General features: G+C 52.7%; 1 protein-coding gene across 3 annotated transcripts in view; it reads right to left on the bottom strand.

The window, feature by feature from the left end:
* LOC115140708 (collagen alpha-1(XXVII) chain B-like) overlaps window positions 1-13,436 on the bottom strand; it is a 122,958-nt gene that overhangs the window by 60,774 nt on the left and 48,748 nt on the right. For all 3 annotated transcript variants that reach the window (XM_065026810.1, XM_065026811.1, XM_065026809.1), the window contains exons 9-12: window positions 12,053-12,106; window positions 10,631-10,675; window positions 1,208-1,261; window positions 526-570 (exon numbers count right to left, since the gene is read on the bottom strand). In XM_065026810.1, coding sequence (XP_064882882.1) covers window positions 526-570; window positions 1,208-1,261; window positions 10,631-10,675; window positions 12,053-12,106 — 198 coding nt within the window. The remainder of the gene's footprint in view (window positions 1-525; window positions 571-1,207; window positions 1,262-10,630; window positions 10,676-12,052; window positions 12,107-13,436) is intronic.

The raw sequence follows: 13,436 nt of genomic DNA, 5'->3' as shown, positions 1-13,436 counted from the left end.
CTCTGAATAATAGCCATGCCATACTCACTAAATTACCCTAGCTGTATCTTTAAAGGGCAATTCTGCCACTTTTCAACCTCATATTCATCATCTCCAGCACCAAACCAGTATCTACACATGTGAAAACAGCTTGTTTCTATGGTCGGTGGTTAAAAATATTAGAAGAAAGGTCCTTTACAAAATGCCTCTCTGTGACATCACAGGGTAGGATTAGAAGTAAAAACCGGTGAGTTTCAACCTGCAACATGTTCCTGGACCAATGGAGGGTACTTTCCTGCTCCCCGCGTCACCGCTTTAACTTTTGGTGAACTTCTAAACTTTAGATATTTTTTTTTCTCCCTACAAAACAAAAATCCATCTGTTTTTACATATGTTGACACGTATTGTGCTGGAGATAATGAAAATTAGGTTGAAAAGTGGTGGAATTGACCTTTAAGGTATGACAGAATGTGAAAAAAGGAAAAGATGATTTCAATGGTATTATTGCATTCTCTATAAAAAAGGTATGTTGAGAGAAATCTTTACCGGCCTACCCATCTTGCCCTTCTTCCCATGAACACCAGGGATTCCCTGAGGAAGTAGAGAAAGAGAGAAGGATGGGAAAAGAAAGAAGAGAGGAGGGGAACAGCAAAAGAAGAGGTCAATGTCAATAATAATGTAATGTTTATTTTACAAGCAGATTATGAATATTTCTTTAAGGTAGCCTACTAGAACCAATACACATACTGTATCAAATGTAAGCTAGTGCAAGCATGTCCAAAAATACTCTCTAATATAGCCTACAATTCTACTCCAGTGGTCTGGGGGGGTTCTGGGAAAATGAGTCTTCATCAGGCTATTCCAAAGCAGCTCTTAGTGTTAGCCCATCTCCTGACTATTGTCCAAAGAGTAGGGATGGCTGGAATTCCACAAGCACTTGATCCTGTATTGGGGGGTGACTCCAGTCATCTTACTGCTAGCATTTCATCCAGTGTAAGAACCTCTATTCCACAATCATTTAAACTCACTAAGGGTTAGATCTGATCATCCTGACTGATAATAATGCCCACAGGAGGGGTTTCAGCTACTGTGTACCCCTCCCATAGGACTAAGAGAGGTGGTCTCTTTTTAGTGTCAGTAATGCACCAAACAAGTAATTCAAAGAGGTAGAAAGGTTATTGTATAGTTATTCATTTTCATATTCTAGGAGATATTCTGGACTACTTACTCTCTCACCATCAGGTCCAGGAAGGCCAAAAACCCCAGGGATTCCTATGAAACCCTGCAGAAATATCGGTGGGATAAAGGTGTATAGGTGACAGGAAGAGGATAAGGAGAATGGGAGGACAGGGGAGAGCAGAGAGAGATTGAAGGGAGGGAGGAGGTGAAATAAGGGTCATGGAATAAAGCAGAGGAGAGGAGACAAGATAAAGAAATGGATAGTGAAGAAGGAGGTGGGGGAAGAGAGTGGGGTGAGGAGAATAGAGGGATGAGGGACAAAAAGGAGGTCAATTACATTTCTATAACTCTCTTCTTTGGTTTCATCACATCAGTGTGGCTTTAGTCCTTTTTGGTGAGATTCTGTTGGCCGCAGGGGTTGGGCTCTTCGTGAAGAACAAAGCCTTGAGGCAAGTGTATATGCCCATGGACTGCATGGTGCTGCCTTCCACGATGTAGTCCAAGGGCACATACCCTCACGTCAGGGATCTCTGATGATTCCAGGGTGGCTGCTTACTGATGGGGGGCTAGAGGAGGGAGAGAGGAGGGCTAGATGAGGGAGGAAGGAGGGAGAGAGGAGGGCTAGATGAGGGAGGGAGGAGGGCTAGAGGAGGGAAGGAGGAGGGCTAGAGGAGGTCTCGAGGAGGGCTAGAGGAGGGAGGGAGGAGGGCTAGAGGAGGGCTTGAGGAGGGCTAGAGGGAGGGAGGAGGGCTAGAGGAGGGAGGGCTAGAGGAGGGAGGGCTAGAGGAGGGAGGGAGGAGGGGGAGAAGGATAGAGGAGGGAGGAGCGAGAGTGGAGGGCTAGAGGAGGGTTGGAGGGAGGGAGGGAGGGCTAGATGAGGGAGGGAGGAGGGAGAGAGGAGGGAAGGAGGAGGGCTAGAGGAGGGAGGGAGGGAGGGAGGGAGGAGGAGGATGAGGAGGGAGGGAGGAGGGCTAGAGGGAGGAGGGCTAGAGGAGGAGGGAGGGAGAGAGAGAGAGGAAGGCTAGAAGAAGAGGGCTAGAGGGGAGGGAGGGAGGAGGGCTAGAGGAGGAAGGGAAGAGGGCTAGAGGAGGGAGGGAGGGCTAGAGGAGGGAGGAGGGCTAGAGGAGGGAGGGAGGAGGGAGGGAGAGAGGAGGGAGGAGGGCTAGAGAAGGGAGAGAGGAGGGCTAGAGAAGGGAGATAGGAGGAGGAGGGAGGGAGAGGGAGAGAGGAGGGAGAGAGGAGGGCTAGAGGGGGAGATGGCTAGAGGAGGGAGAGGATGGCTAGAGGAGAGGGAGGGAGAGGAGGAGGAGGAGGGAGAGAAAGGGGGAGGGAGAGAGGAGGGAGGAGGAGGGAGGGGGAGAGGGAGGGATGGAGGGCTAGAGGAGGGAGAGAGGAGGAGTAGGGAGGTGGGAGAGAGGAGGGGGAAAAGGAGGAGGAGGGAGAGGAGGGCTAGAGGAGGGGAGAGAGGGCTAGAGAGAGGAGGGAGAGAGGAGGGCTAGAGGAGGGAGGGAGGAGGGCTAGAGAGGGAGGGAGGAGGGCTAGAGGAGGGAGAGAGAGGGAAGGAGGAGGGAGGGAGAGAGGAGGGAGAGAGGAGGGCTTGAGGAGGGAGAGAGGGAGGCTAGAGGGAGGAGGAGGGGAGGGAGCTAGGAGGAGGGAGGAGGAGGGGCTAGAGGAGGGAGGAGGAGGAGGGAGAGAGGAGGGCTAGAGGAGGGAGGAGTGACTAGAGGAGGGAGAGAGGAGGGCTAGAGAGAGGAGGAGGAGGGCTAGATGAAGGAGGAGAGGAGGGAGAGAGGAGGGAGGGAGGAGGGCGAGAGGAGGAGAGAGGATGGCTAGAGGAGGGAGAGGAGAGGGCGAGAGAGGATGATGGCTAGAGGAGGGGGAGAGGAGGGCTAGAGGAGGGAGAGAGGAGGGGATGGCTAGGAGGAGGGAGGGAGAGAGGAGGGAGAGGGAGGGAGGAGGGAGAGGAGGATGGCTAGAGGAGGGCTAGGAGGGAGGAGGAGGGCTAGAGAGGAGAGGAGGAGGGCTAGGGAGGAGGAGGGAGAGAGGGAGGGAGAGGAGGAGGGAGAGAGGAGGGCTAGAGGAGGGAGAGAGGAGGGAGAGAGAGGGAGAGAGGGCGAGAGGAGGTAGAGGAGGGAGGGAGAGAGGAGGGCTAGAGGAGGGAGAGAGGAGGGCTAGAGGAGGGAGAGAGGAGGGCTAGAGGAGGGAGAGGAGGGAGAGGAGGGGGAGAGAGGATGAGGGGGAGAAAAGATGGGCTAGAGGAGGGAGAGGAGGAGAGGGAGAGGAGGGAGAGGAGGGAGAGAGCTAGGGAGGGAGGGAGAGATGGCTAGAGGAGGGAGAGAGAGGGGGCGAGAGGAGGGATGAGAGGAGGGCGAGAGGAGGGAGAGAGGAGGGCGAGAGGAGGGAGAGGAGAGGATGGCTAGAGGAGGGAGAGAGGAGAGGAGGAGGAGAGAGGAGGCTAGAGGAGGGCTAGAGGAGGGAGAGAGGATGAGGAGGGAGAGAGATGGCTAGAGGAGGGAGAGAGGAGGGAGAGAGGAGGGAGAGAGGAGGGCTAGAGGAGGGAGAGAGGATAGAGCTAGGAGAGGGAGAGAGGAGGGCTAGAGGAGGGAGAGAGAGGGGAGAGAGGGCTAGGGAGAGAGGAGGAGGGCTAGAGGAGGGAGAGAGGATGGCTAGAGGAGGGAGAGAGGAGGGCTAGATGAGGGAGAGAGGAGGGAGAGAGGGAGGATGGCTAGAGGAGGGAGAGAGGAGGATGGCTAGAGGAGGGGAGAGAGGAGGGGGAGGCTAGAGGAGGGAGAGAGGGATGGCTAGAGGAGGGAGGGCGAGGAGGGCTAGAGGAGAGAAGAGGATGGCTAGAGGAGGGAGAGAGGAGGGAGGAGGAGGGAGAGGAGGAGGGAGGAGAGGGATGGCTAGAGGAGGGAGAGAGGAGGAGAGAGAGGAGGGGAGGATGGCTAGGGAGGAGGAGGAGAGAGGAGGGCTAGAGGAGGGAGAGAGGAGGGGAGGGAGAGGATGGCTAGAGGAGGGAGAGAGGAGGGCGAGAGGAGGGGAAGAGGATGGCTAGAGGAGAGGAGAGGGCTAGAGGGAGGAGGAGGCTAGAGGAGGGAGAGAGGATGGGAGGGGCGAGAGGATGGCTAGAGGAGGGAGAGAGGAGGCTAGAGAGGAGGGGGCTAGAGAGGATGGCTAGAGGAGGGAGAGAGGATGGCTAGAGGAGGGAGAGGAGAGGAGGCTAGAGGAGGGGGAGAGAGGATGGCTAGAGGAGGGAGAGAGGGCTAGGGAGGAGAGAGGATGGCTAGGAGAGGGAGAGAGGAGGGCGAGAGGAGGGAGAGAGGATTGCTAGAGGGAGGGGAGAGAGGAGGGCGAGAGGAGGCTAGAGAGAGAGAGGAGCTAGAGGAGGGAGAGAGGGAGGGAGGATGGCTAGAGGGAGGGAGGAGGGAGAGAGGAGAGGCTAGAGGAGGGAGGAGAGAGGAGGGCTAGAGGAGGGGAGCTAGAGGAGGGCTAGAGGAGGAGGGCTAGAGGAGGGGAGGAGGGAGAGGAGGGCGGAGAGGAGGGCTAGAGGAGGGAGAGAGGAGGGGAGCTAGAGGAGGGAGAGAGGAGGGCTAGAGGAGGGAGAGAGGAGGGAGAGAGAGGAGGGCTAGAGGAGGGAGAGGAGAGGAGGGAGAGAGAGAGGGAGAGAGGAGGGCTAGAGGAGGGAGAGAGGAGGGCGAGAGGAGGGAGAGAGGATGGCTAGAGGAGGGAGAGAGGAGGGGGCGAGAGAGGAGGGGGAGAGGAGGGAGAGAGAAGAGGGAGAGAGGAGGGCTAGAGGAGGGTGAGAGGAGGGAGAGGCTAGAGGAGGGAGAGAGAGGAGGGCGAGAGGAGGGCGAGAGGAGGAGGCTAGAGGAGGGAGAGGAGGCTAGAGGGGCTAGAGAGGAGGGAGGGAGAGAGGGCTAGAGGAGGGGAGGGAGAGGAGGGCTAGAGGAGGGAGGAGGGCTAGGCGGAGAGGGAGGGCTAGAGGAGGGAGAGAGGAGGGCTAGAGGAGGGAGAGAGAGGAGGGAGAGAGGGGAGGGCTAGAGGAGGGAGAGGAGGAGAGAGGAGAGGAGGAGGGGGAGAGAGGAGGGCTAGAGGAGGGAGAGAGGAGGGAGGATAGAGGAGGGAGAGAGGAGAGGGAGGGCTAGAGGAGGAGGGAGAGAGGGCTAGAGGAGGGAGAGAGGAGGGGATGGCTAGAGGAGGGAGAGAGGAGGGCGAGAGGGAGAGAGGATGGCTAGAGGAGGATGGCTAGAGGAGGGAGAGAGGGGATGGCTAGAGGAGGGAGAGAGGAGGAGGGAGAGAGGGATGGCTAGAGGAGGGAGGAGGGAGGAGAGAGAGGAGGCTAGAGGAGGAGAGAGGAGGCTAGGAGAGGAGGGCTAGAGGAGGGAGAGGGAGGGGCTAGAGGAGGGAGAGGAGGAGGGAGGGATGAGAGAAGGGAGGGCTAGAGGGGAGAGAGAGGAGGGCGAGAGGAGGGCGAGAGGAGGGAGAGAGGAGGGCGAGAGGAGGGCGAGAGGAGTGCGAGAGAGGATGGCTAGAGGAGGGAGAGAGGAGGGAGAGAGGATGGCTAGAGGAGGGCGAGGAGGGAGGGATGGCTAGAGGAGGGCTAGAGGGAGGGGAGGGCTTGGAGGGAGAGAGAGGGAGAGAGGATGGCTAGAGGAGGGAGAGAGAGGGCGAGAGGAGGGAGAGAGGAGGGCGAGAGGAGGGAGAGAGGAGGGTTAGAGGAGGGAGAGAGGAGAGAGGAGGGAGAGAGGAGGGCTAGAGGAGGGAGAGAGGATGGCTAGAGGAGGGAGAGAGGAGGGAGAGAGGATGGCTAGAGGAGGAGGAGGAGGGAGAGGAGGGAGAGAGGGAGGGAGAGGGAGAGAGGATGGCTAGAGGAGGGAGAGAGGAGAGCGAGAGGAGGGAGGAGAGGGAGGGAGGGAGGGAGAGGAGAGAGAGGGCTAGAGGAGGGAGGGGAGGGGAGAGGAGGGCTAGAGGAGGGAGAGAGGAGGGCTAGAGGGGAGAGGGAGAGAGGATGGCTAGAGGAGGGAGAGAGGAGGGAGAGAGGAGGGGAGGGAGAGAGGGGAGAGAGGAGGGAGGGAGAGAGGAGAGGAGGGAGGAGAGAGAGGAGGGCTAGAGGAGGGAGAGGAGGGCTAGAGGAGGAGGGAGGAGAGGATGGGAGGAGGGCTAGAGGATGGCTAGAGGAGGGAGAGAGGATGGCTAGAGGAGGGAGAGAGGAGGGAGAGAGAGGAGGGGAGGATGGCTAGAGGAGGGCGAGAGGAGGGAGAGAGGATGGCTAGAGGGAGGGCGAGAGGAGGGGAGAGAGAGGAGGGCGAGAGGAGGGGAGGGAGGGATGGCTAGAGGAGGGAGGAGAGAGGAGGGCTAGAGGAGGGAGAGAGCAGGGCTAGAGGAGGGAGAGAGAGAGGAGAGGAGAGAGAGGAGGGAGAGAGGAGGGAGAGAGGAGGGGAGAGAGAGGAGGGCTAGAGAGGGAGGAGGAGGGAGGAGAGGAGGAGGGCGAGAGGAGAGGCGAGAGGAGTGCTAGAGAGGGAGAGGATGGCTAGAGGAGGGAGAGAGGAGGGAGAGAGGATGGCTAGAGGAGGGCGAGAGGAGGGAGAGAGGATGGCTAGAGGAGGGCGAGAGGAGGGAGAGGAGGGAGAGAGGATGGCTAGAGGAGGGAGAGAGGAGGGCGAGAGGAGGGAGAGAGGAGGGAGAGAGGAGGGAGAGAGGAGGGTTAGAGGAGGGAGAGAGGAGAGAGGAGGGAGAGAGGAGGGCTAGAGGAGGGAGAGAGGATGGCTAGAGGAGGGAGAGAGGAGGGAGAGAGGATGGCTAGAGGAGGGCGAGAGGAGGGAGAGAGGAGGGAGAGAGGATGGCTAGAGGAGGGAGAGAGGAGAGCGAGAGGAGGGAGAGAGGAGGGCGAGAGGAGGGAGAGAGGAGGGCTAGAGGAGGGCTAGAGGAGGGAGAGAGGAGGGCTAGAGGAGGGAGAGAGGATGGCTAGAGGAGGGAGAGAGGAGGGAGAGAGGAGGGAGAGAGGAGGGAGAGAGGAGGGCTAGAGGAGGGAGAGAGGATGGCTAGAGGAGGGAGAGAGGAGGGCTAGAGGAGGGAGAGAGGAGGGCGAGAGGATGGCTAGAGGAGGGAGAGAGGATGGCTAGAGGAGGGAGAGAGGAGGGCTAGATGAGGGAGAGAGGAGGGAGAGAGGATGGCTAGAGGAGGGAGAGAGGATGGCTAGAGGAGGAGAGAGGAGGAGGGCTAGCGAGAGGAGGGGAGGAGAGAGGATGGCTAGAGGAGGGAGAGAGAGAGGGGCTAGAGGAGGGGGGAGAGGATGGCTAGAGGAGGGAGAGAGGAGGGAGAGAGGGAGGGAGGGAGAGGATGGCTAGAGGAGGGGGAGAGAGGAGGGAGGAGGAGGGAGAGAGGATGGCTAGAGGAGGGGAGGGCTAGAGAGGAGGGCGAGAGGAGGGGAAGAGGATGGCTAGAGGAGGGAGAGAGGAGGGAGAGAGGAGGGGAGAGGATGGCTAGAGGAGGGAGAGAGGAGGGCGAGAGGAGGGGGAGAGGATGGCTAGAGGAGGGAGAGAGGAGGGAGAGAGGATGGCTAGAGGAGGGAGAGAGGAGGGCGAGAGGAGGGGGAGAGGATGGCTAGAGGAGGGAGAGAGGAGGGAGAGAGGATGGCTAGGAGGGAGAGAGGAGGGCGAGAGGAGGGAGAGAGGATGGCTAGAGGAGGGAGAGAGGAGGGCGAGGATGGCTAGAGGAGGGATGGCTAGAGGAGGGAGGAGGGGAGAGGGCTAGAGGAGGGAGAGAGGATGGCTAGAGGAGGGAGAGAGGATGGCTAGAGGAGGGAGAGAGGAGGGAGAGAGGAGGGAGAGAGGATGGCTAGAGGAGGGAGAGAGGAGGGAGGGAGGATGGCTAGAGGAGGGAGAGAGGAGGGCTAGAGGAGGGAGAGAGGATGGCTAGAGGAGGGAGAGAGGAGGGCGAGAGGAGGGGGAGAGGATGGCTAGAGGAGGGAGAGAGGAGGGCTAGAGGAGGGAGAGAGGATGGCTAGAGGAGGGAGAGAGGAGGGCGAGAGGAGGGAGAGAGGAGGGCGAGAGGAGGGGGAGAGGAGGGAGAGAGGAGGGCGAGAGGAGGGAGAGAGGAGGGAGAGAGGAGGGGGAGAGGGAGGCATATGGGAACTGGAGGACAAGAGCTGATCAAAGGGAAAAAATACATTCAAGAGTCAACAGGACCATGTTGGTCTTCAGATGAAAGCCAGCAGAAGGATGCATGGTGGTATCGCTGTTGGTACTATACTAGCAACAACAAATACAACAAGAACAACAACAAATATCAACAAATATCACCAGCAACAACAATTGACATTCAGGTGAAAAGTTTTTCAACACAAGCTAATTACTTTTACAGCACCTCAAATCTCTTGTTGTACCAGCATCACCACAAAGAGCTCTGTGATTTAAATATGGTGAGTTAACAGGGCCAGCTTTTTCGACGAATGGTGTTTACGTTATGGCTTTTTTATGTGACCGCTCTGGTCTTGTTGATTTATTTAACATGCTTTTCACAGTTTATTTAACACAGCAAGTGGCTAGAGACCTCTGGAACAAAGTCATATTTAGAATAGCGTGTACTGTACTGTACAAACAGATAATGTGACTGTGTGGCCTTACTATTTGTCTGCAAAAACCATACTGTGTTTTAGTATGCCTTGGGCAGGCACCCTGGTTGACAGTGGTTGACTCTCTGACCTTGACAGAAGTCATAAAGAATCTTCTAAACATATTTCAATGATATGACTGTATTGGCAGTGTATTTATACACGAAGTAAATAGAACATGGTAGAAATCATATCAAACAGTGAATATTCAGTAAGGTTCATTCGGTACATATCATTCTATAAAAACAAATACAGTGCATTCAGGAATAATTCAGACCCATTGTGTTTTTAGTTACATAATTATTCTAAAATGGATTAAACATTTTAAAAATCATCAATCTACACACAATATCCCATAAATACAAAGTGAAAACAGGCTTTTTAGAAATTTTTGTATTCAAAATAAAAAAACATGAATCCCTTATTTACATAAGTATTCAGAGCCTTGACACCCAAAACCATGACTCCTGAAATTGAGCTGAGGTGCATCATGTTTCCATTGATCACCCTTAAGATGTTTCTCCAACTTGATTGGAGTCCACTTGTGGTAAATTCAGCTGATTAGACATTATTTAGAAATGCACACACCTGTCCATATAAGGTTCCACAGTTGACAGTGCATGACAGAGCAAACACCAAGCCATGAGGTCGAAGGAATTGTCCGTACAGCTCCAAGACAGGATTGTGTTGAGGCACAGATCTGAGGAACGTTACCAAAAGGGTACACTTCCTAGAGCTAGCCGTCTAGCCAAACTGAGCAATTGGGGGAGAAGGGCCTTGGTCAGGGAAGTGACAATGAACCCAATGGTCACTCTGACAGAGCTGCAGAGTTCCTCCGTGGAGATGGGAGAACCTTCCAGAAGGCCAACCATCTCTGCAGCACTCAACCTATCAGGCCTTTATGGTAGAGTGACAGCCCTCTTGAAGTTCGCCAAAAGGCACCTAAAGGACTCTCAGACCATGAGAAACAAGATTCTCTGGTCTGACGAAACCAAGATTGAACTCTTTGGCCTGAATGCCAAGTGTCATATCTGGAGGAAACCTGGTACCATCCCTACGGTGAAAAGCATGGTGGTGGCTGAATCATGCTGTGGGGAAGTTTTTCAGCGGCAGGGACTTAGAGACTAGTCAGGATCAAGGAAAAGATGAACAGAGCAAATTACAGAGAGGTCCTTGATGAAAACCTGCTCCAGAACGCTCAGGACCTCAGACTGAGGCAAAGGTTTACCTTCCAACAGGACACCGACCCTGAGCACACAGCCAAGACAAGGCAGGAGTGGCTTTGGGACAAGTCTCTGAATGTCCTTGAGTGACCCAGCCAGAGCCCGGACTTGAACCTGATCGAACATCTCTGGAGAGACCTGAAAATAGCTGTGCAGCGACGCTCCCCATCCAACCTGACAGAGCATGAAAGGATCTGCAGAGAAGAATGGGAGAAACTCCCCAAATACAGGTGTGCCAAACTTGTAGCGTCATACCCAAGAAGACTGCCAAAAGTGCTTCAACAAAGTACTGAGTAAACGGTGTGAATACTTAAATGTGATATATTTAATTTTTAAATTTTTTATACATTTGCAAACATGTATTTGCTTTGTCATTGTGGGGTATTGTGTGTAATTGATGACATAATAAAAAAAAAAAAATCAATTTTAGAATAAGCCTGAAACGCAACAAAATGTGGAAAAAGTCAAGGGGTCTGAATACTTTCCAGATGCTCTGTATCTGTCACATTTATCAGACAGAAACACTCAAAACAGAACAAACAGCACAGTCAAGTTATATAGTATCTTGACAACTGATTAACAACCCTATACAGAACAGAGATAGTACTTTGTTAATGCCATTTTTTAGATGACTCACCCGGACTCCTTTAGGCCCCATAATGCCAACAGGCCCAGGTAAACCCTACAGAGCACAGCATAACAAATTACATTACAAATGGATTTACGTAATGCATTTCATAATGCATACAATACATTACATGTGTAATGTCCATAAAACAGATAGAATTGTATGTGGATTGGACCCAAATTGTGATTAGTGCTTCACTATGCTTTCACATAGTGCTATCATAACTAACTGACGATTATTCCTTTTGGCTGAATATTTCCAACATGTGTTTGCAGATTAGTGGAGGGACGGTCTTGTTTGGAACTCATAGAACATCTCCATTACGTGATCTTGAAGTTGAGAAGACCTTAATGAACATACATGGGCTCTATCTGCACTGTCTCAACTGGTCCAGTGATTCACACTGTCTCAACTGATCCAGTGATTCACACTTTCTCAACTCCTCAAGAGACCAGCTGGTCCAGTGATTCACACTGTCTCAACTCTTCACTGTAGCCAGTGATTCACAGTCCACAGTTGGTAGGGGGTGCTAAAACCTAATCCATCAGTCTGAAGTGTGTGTGTGTGTGTGTGTGTGTGTGTGTGTGTGTGTGTGTGTGTGTGTGTGTGTGTGTGTGTGTGTGTGTGTGTGTGTGTGTGTATCTGGGGAGTTACAACAATGACAGGGTAAGAGCACTAAAGATACAGAGACAAAACACTCCGCCCCAGGTCTGAACTCTAAGCTAACATAAACATTTTCTAACAAGCCGAGCTATGAGTGATTCTGCAGCTGTGCGTGTGTGTAGGCGGCGTTACAAACATGCGTTCTGTTCTGGACAGCAGGGAGGAAGCATGTTTTACCTCGTGGAGAAACCCACATACTACTTGTCAATGAGAGACTTTTAAAAATGTATTGAAATGATATTCCCAGAAGTGGCAGCGCTGCATGAAACTCACAGTGTGAGCTCCTAAAGACTCCTAAGGAAACGTATTCCATGGGAGGAGCAGCTGCGTTACTCACAGATTGATTGCATTTCCATGTTCAGTCAAGGTATTGACTACTAAGTAAAAGCCTATGGCAAATCCAGGGGTAGCAAACCGAAGAATCATATCCCTAATCCTGCCACAGGTGCTTTTGACAGTCTTACAGTGTTGCAGCTCTTTCAAAGACCCTTTCATTCTCTCTGCCCACCTCGTCCAGAGTGTTTACACTCCCAATCCCTCACTCTAGCCTCTTATGAGCGGAGTGTGATTGGTGTGTGTACTGTAGCCCCGCTTAGCCTTAGCTTTATCCAGCACCGGAACACTAGACATGAGTGTGTTTACTGTGTGTACTGTAGCCCTGCTTATCTTAGCCTTAGCTAGCACCTCTCTCTCTCTTACAGCTGTTAATGTACTGTATGGTGTGTGTAGCCCTGCTTTACCAGCACCGCGACACTAGATTTACTGCACCTGCCTGCCAGGATAACCTTTGGCCCCTGGGCTTCCGTCTGCCCCTTGCTCGCCCTGCAGAAAGAGGGAAAGGAGAGAAGGAGTGAGTGAGATGAGAGAGAAGGATTGAGATGAAAGAGGGGGGCCATTCTCAGCCTCCATGTCGTTGGAGTGAAGCAGTGTGAGTTCAGGAAGAGGGGGAAATACAGGGAGAGGGTTCCATCTACACACTTCATAAAGACCCTTTGTTTCGTCAGCACTGCGTTTGGAAGGCAGGAGAGCCACAGCAAAGTTCAACTGACTCCCAGTGGGTAGTTTTACGTTGTGGTAGAACCACGTACAGTTTGACTACTGTACAGTAGTAATCTGTTAATCATGGGGCTTTCCTTCACTAAAATATTTTCCATGTGGTGAAATAAATGTTCAATTAATCCCTTCATGAAACTTTAAATACTTAATTTTTTAAAACTTTAAATATATGCAAAGAACAACATGTTTTTTTTAATGAATGGAACATTACCGCTTATTTGTAATGAGAGCCAACCAATGTAATTACAGACTACCGGCAGTGATGTTAATGCATCATGCATTTTCATTTCCCACTGAAAACCCAAACACGAACATCGCTGTGAGAGCCCAGTGTTGCATACAGCAACAGAAGAGCCAAAGAGTCTCAGTGATACTCTAGATCACTAGGACATTTCCTGACCACATCAGCCTGACTAGGAACAACTCTGGGCCCTACGTATAGACTTTAACTAAGGCCCAGATCATGTTCCTGCTCAGACTCTTTGTACTGATAGTACACTACACATTGCACATTCTTTCTAGTGAATGTAAACGCACTAAACGCTATTTTTAGTATTTCTTTGGATTCCCTGGGAGAAGTGACCTTAGGTTGTCCAGACTATTTGACCCACTTTAAGCTCTGCCAAAAACTAAATTTCTCTGGCCAAGATTGCTTAAGAACTAGTGTGTTCATGTTTAACATCCTCCCCTGACAAGGCTTAGTCTCCTCCTCCTTCTAATGGACTTATTTTTCTTCTCGGATCTCGCTCTCTCTTGCTCTATATATATATATATTTTCCTGCTCTCTATCTCTCTCCTTCCCTCCCACTCACCCTTTCTCTCTCTCTCTCTCTCTCTCTCTCTCTCTCTCTCTCTCTTTTATTTTTTCTGTTCAGGAATTCATGTTTGGGTCCTCAGGGAGCAATGTGTTCTGACAGTTGAGCCATAGCTTCAGCATCATTGGGTAAACAGATGGAGAGTCTATTGTCTGATGTATGCAGTGGTTTAAACACAGTTTAGGTTGAAGATGACGAAGGATAAGACAACGGGATTCTAATATCCCATAACAATTTGCAAAAATCTTTTAAAGGCACTGGTCCAATGAATTTGCTAAGTG

The sequence above is a fragment of the Oncorhynchus nerka genome, linkage group LG13, assembly GCF_034236695.1.
Source record: "Oncorhynchus nerka isolate Pitt River linkage group LG13, Oner_Uvic_2.0, whole genome shotgun sequence".
Lineage (NCBI taxonomy): Eukaryota > Metazoa > Chordata > Actinopteri > Salmoniformes > Salmonidae > Oncorhynchus > Oncorhynchus nerka.
This window is presented reverse-complemented; position numbering and strand designations above follow the sequence as displayed.